Source organism: Capsicum annuum, chromosome 6 (genome assembly GCF_002878395.1).
Source record: "Capsicum annuum cultivar UCD-10X-F1 chromosome 6, UCD10Xv1.1, whole genome shotgun sequence".
Lineage (NCBI taxonomy): Eukaryota > Viridiplantae > Streptophyta > Magnoliopsida > Solanales > Solanaceae > Capsicum > Capsicum annuum.
The window spans coordinates 228,157,924-228,162,972 of NC_061116.1; the positions used below are offsets into that span (position 1 = coordinate 228,157,924).

General features: G+C 30.1%; 2 protein-coding genes across 2 annotated transcripts in view; one reads left to right on the plus strand and one right to left on the minus strand.

The window, feature by feature from the left end:
- Positions 1–7: 7 nt before the first annotated feature.
- LOC107874582 (caffeic acid 3-O-methyltransferase) lies at positions 8–2,165 on the plus strand. The gene is made up of 3 exons (XM_047414626.1): positions 8–176; positions 1,426–1,514; positions 1,866–2,165. The coding sequence occupies exons 1-3, from the start codon at positions 8–10 to the stop codon at positions 2,163–2,165; spliced, it is 558 nt and encodes a 185-aa protein (XP_047270582.1).
- Positions 2,166–3,470: 1,305 nt separating this feature from the next.
- The window catches only part of LOC107875337 (cytochrome b5), a 2,609-nt gene continuing 1,030 nt past the window's right edge, over positions 3,471–5,049 (minus strand). Inside the window, exon 3 of the mRNA XM_016722020.2 lies at positions 3,471–3,942. Coding sequence (XP_016577506.1) covers positions 3,689–3,942 — 254 coding nt within the window. The 3' untranslated portion in view covers positions 3,471–3,688. The remainder of the gene's footprint in view (positions 3,943–5,049) is intronic.

Genomic DNA, 5,049 nt, shown 5'->3' on the forward strand with positions numbered 1-5,049 from the left:
CATTGAAATGAAGAGAATTCTTGAGTGTTACAATGGCTTCCAAGGAGCTAAAGAGGTAATAGATGTGGGAGGTGGACTTGGAATGTCATTACCTTCTATAATTTCCAAGTATCCAAACATCAAGGGTATTAATTTTGACCTACCCTATGTCATCAAAGATGCCCCTACTTATGAAGGTAACTATCAAAATCCTCTATATTATGCACTTTTTTTTCCCCTTTTGTACGAAGAATATTGATTGAATAGGGATCATATATTCTTGTCTTAGACAATAAGATAGAAATTACAACTCAAGAAGTAGTAAGTACTTGGCCAGGTGTTGGGAAATTAAACCTCCTGCCAATAAAAATAATAGTAATAGCATATTTTCATAATAGATATATATATATATATATATATCGTATAATCTCTTTACAGTATTGACTGAACATGATGATAGAACATTCACATTGTGTTACCTTTTGAAAAATTTGATCAACTTTAAACATTTTTTTCTAATTAACCATCTCTATATATGTCTACTTGAATTAAATATTTTACATACCAACAACTAAGATTTAGAATACTAATAAATCACATAATATATCTCCAATTATCTTTATCTCCTTTTAGGGGTGGTAATGGTGCGGTGCGGGTTTTTTCTAAACCCGCAAATTTTAAAATCGCCCCGCCCTGCCCCGCATCACCTTTAAACCCGCATAAACCCGCCCCACGCTCATACCCACGCATATCCACACCGCACTGCCCCACATTTTTGTTTTTTTCTTTTTTTGAAAAATTTGTAACTCCACTGAAAATCATAATATTTTCAATACTAGGAAATAGTATCAACCAATTTCTATTATCTCACTTTTCACTAAGAAATTATCAGAAAAGTATTACGTGTACAAGTAATGATCAAATATCAAATTTTCATTAAGATGAATAAAGAAATTTAAAAAGTTATAAAATTATTTATTTATAGTATTATACATGTTCCAGACCCCACTTTGTGGGAATACACCGAATTTGTTGTTGTTGTAGTATTATACATGTTGTTAGTATCATAAAATTTTAAGTGAAAAATACATATAATTTTAGGTAGATTTACGAGAATAATACTAATTTTTAACTTTTTTTTTAGTTTAAACCCGCATATACCCGCAACCTACCCCACAGCCGCACTGCACCCACATATTCTAAAACCCGCACCACCCCATTGCCATTCCTATCTCGTTTTAATTGTTGAAGTAATTTATTTTTCTTATATTATGTTATTATTAGTTAAGGATTTTTTATACACAGCTCAAACGATCCTCATGTGAATACTAATTTGTAAAAGACTTAAGATATATAATTAATCTGATTGAGAATATGATGTCATCTACTAATTTTTGTACGATAAATAATGATGCTATGCATTTAATTATTACTTGATATTGAAAGATCAAATTAAGCTTCAGCTGCTCTTGCTTGCTACATTAGGCGTAGAGCATATTGGAGGAGACATGTTTAAGAGTGTTCCTCAAGGAGAGGTAATCATTCTCAAGGTCAGTATTCTCGCCAAATAAATTTATCTTGTACTAATACTTATTGTTATTTTCTATCTATTTATTAGCATATTTATTTTTTAAATAAGATATATTTTTATAATTGAAAGTTAGTAATTTTTAACTGCAAATTTTGTATATATTCCACCCTGACTTATAACATACTTTTGTCATACATATCTTTCAGAAATATACTTTATTTTAAACTTTGTAGCTAGTCAGACAACACCATACAAATTGAAACAAAGGAAGCATGAGTTTGTAAATTAATAACTACTACAATTTTTTTCTTTAGTACATCGTCTAGCAATTTCTGACCTAATATATCGTATGTAGGAAGTACTTCATAATTGGGATGATGAATATTGTGTGAAAATATTGAAGAATTGTTGGAGAGCATTGCCAAAAGATGGTAAAGTAGTGTTAATTGAACATATACAGCCAGAATATCCAGAGACTGATCTTCTCTCTAAGGAAACATTTAGTATGGACATGTTAATGATGACTATGTTTGATGGTGGAAAGGAAAGAACAAAGCAACAATTTGAAGCTTTGGCTAAACAAGCTGGATTTACTGCTCTCAAAATTATGGCTAGAGCATATTATTCTTGGGTCATGGAATTATACAAGTATTGATTACCTAGTCCAACTAATTTCTGCTATAATAATAATACTCCCTATGTTGCAAATTATGTGTCACCGTTCCGATTTCGAGAGCCAATACTTTTTTTTAATCATGAAATTTTTAAATTTTTAGAAATGAAATTATGTATTTGAAAACTACGTAAAGAGTATTATAAGGGACAATATAATTGAAAATTCAAAATTTTTATAAGGTATATGAAAAAAGCACGGTAAAAAGATTTCATTTGACTCTCGAAATTCGAAAGATGAGATATGAATTGAAACTAAAGGAGTAAGTCTTTATAGTATAAAAAGTTAATCGGTTTATGTATTTATCGTCTATTTCCAATTATGTTTGGTTGTTCCATTGTTGTGTATGTAACATGATTTTCCATGAAGGTCCTAACATTATAATAAAGGAGTACTCCTAATATATCTTCGATTGTTTTTTTCACTCTCTATGTTACCTTTCTTTTTAATTTCTAGAATTATATACTTTTTGGTGTTTGATTGGTATCTTGTCTCGTTTAGAGAGTGTTGATTTTTCCTTTCGTTCTTCCATGTGAAGGCAGAAGCAACAAGAAAAAAAGTCATATTTGCTATATTTTATTTTTGCGAAGCCCTCTTTGGTATGGGATAAGAAATGATAATCTCATGAAATATTTCAAGCATAATTTTAATTTGTCTATTCCATTCCCCATATTATCAAACGACTCCTTAATATAAATTATTATGATTTAAAAAAAAAATTATGACAATTATAACCTTCACTTTGATTTATTTAAAGACGTAGGTTTGTCTATCTCTAGGAAAAAGAAAAAATCGGAAGCTTACAGTTATTATTTTACTTTGTATTAACTTATGCATTTACTAATAATGGTAAAAAAATAATTAAAGATTTTTCTTAATTACAAAATCGATCTATCGTGATAAAACATATAAAAGAAGTGATGAAAAGAAAGGATAAATAATCTAATCAAGAGACTATTGGTGCATTTTTCACTTGTTTATTTTTCTTCAGTAGTTGTTTAAGAAAAGTGAAAAAGATGGATGATGGAAAAAAAAAAACTAGTTATATGACCATCTGCGAAATTTACTCATCAAGAAAATGACAAAATCTTGATACAGCAAACACCAATAGCCAAATAAATCGAGTTCTTGAGACGTAAATTAATTGATATATTGAAAAAACAGCTCGATGTATTAAAGCTCGCACCACGACGGATTGATATATTTAAAAATGAAAAGAGACTTTTAAAATGGGAACAAAGAAAAAGCAAAGGAGGATATCCTAACAACGTGCAGCAGAAACCAAAATATCATAACTGTTATCAGAATTTAACCAAAAGATTTCTCTAGCTAACAAAGGAAAAAAAAAAAAAGAAACTTTTCTTATTTTAGAGGTTACATTATATTGTTGGTATTCGAAAGAGAATCCATTATATTATTTCTTGATCGTGAATATCTTTAACTAGTATATCTTATCGCTCTTAAAGTCTCACTGATTCATCACCGTACGTACCACTAATCAATCTTCAAGCTGACTGTTTGTTGTAGAAGCGGAAGCAAACAGCCACGCCCAAAACAATCAAAGGAAGCAAGAGCTGGAGGAACTCGATGACGCAGTGTATTGTTTTGTCCTGGTTGTAATGAGGTTGTTTGGGAGGAGTGTACTTGACCTTTGTTGGGATGGTTGAACAATCAACATCACCAACATAGTACTCGTCCAACATTGATCTAGCACTACTGCTGTGTCCGACATCCTCAAAATCACTAGTTGAATCCTTTCCTGCAGAAAGAACAACCACATGAGCCTATGAATCCGTTTGTTTTTACAGATTTGCTTAGCTTTTAGCTTCTCAGAGATGGCATGCAACTTTCCAAAATGATTTATATCAAAGTCTATTTGAAAATCCAAGTGTATAATGTATTTTGAAAGACATTTTATTACTTTGGGGATGAAAAGGGCAATTGAAAATACTTGATCACACCATGCATGCAATCTTTTTTAACTTGTCATTTGTGTACTAAAAGTGACATTCATGTGGACAAAGTATAAGATACCAGACACGCTTGTCTTATGGTAGAGCATCTCTTTCTAATATAATTAGCCATAAAATGCTTGCAGAATTAATGAATTTAAGTTTGGTTCAGTGCTTTTTACACCTGATGTTGTAACAAGTCATTCATTTTTATATTTTCACCTGAGAAATGAATAACCCATTACAGCATGTAAAAGTTACCTGATACTATAAAAAAAAAAACTACACCAACGATTCACCAAACTTAAATTCAAAATTAATATCCTAGAAAAACATATACTATACCATCTTTCAATTCTCGATCTCCACACGTCTCCCTCTTCCATATTTGCCTTCTCTTTATAATTTAGTTTGATTTTGTCTTCTTTTATCAAATACTCCCACTATAATTTTTTAGTTTGTTGGTTTTTTACTAATAATTTTATTGATTTTCGTATTCTAATTAATTAGGGATGATTTATTTAATTTTGATTATCATTTAATGAATTAGGAAAGTGATTGTGTGATTCTAAGGAAATATTTCACGCTCCTAGAGTAATTTTTAGGGAAAAGGACACTCTATGATCTTTTTAAAAAATAATAGTTCAATTATAGCCTAATTATAGCCCAAGTTTGGCATTTAGACAAATAATGTCCAGTCGGCTAAACAAATGTCATTTTATGACCATTTTCAAATCTTTTTCAATTTGGGTCATTTTGATCCACGTAGTCCATATACAACCTATATACGATACTGATACAGTCTATATACAATATTGATACAATATTCGACTTGGGCAATTCGGCACTTTTAAAAATATTTCAACTTTTTTTTACTATAAATTTTTAAATTGATCAAATATTCTGCTTTTTTT

Coding starts and splice junctions, on each gene's coding strand:
- LOC107874582 (XM_047414626.1), top strand. CDS start 8: ATGAAGAGAATTCTTGAGTGTTACAATGGCTTCCAAGGAGCTAAAGAG. Junction 177..1,425: donor AGATGCCCCTACTTATGAAG/GTAACTATCAAA, acceptor TGATATTGAAAG/ATCAAATTAAGCTTCAGCTG. Junction 1,515..1,865: donor AGAGTGTTCCTCAAGGAGAG/GTAATCATTCTC, acceptor TATCGTATGTAG/GAAGTACTTCATAATTGGGA.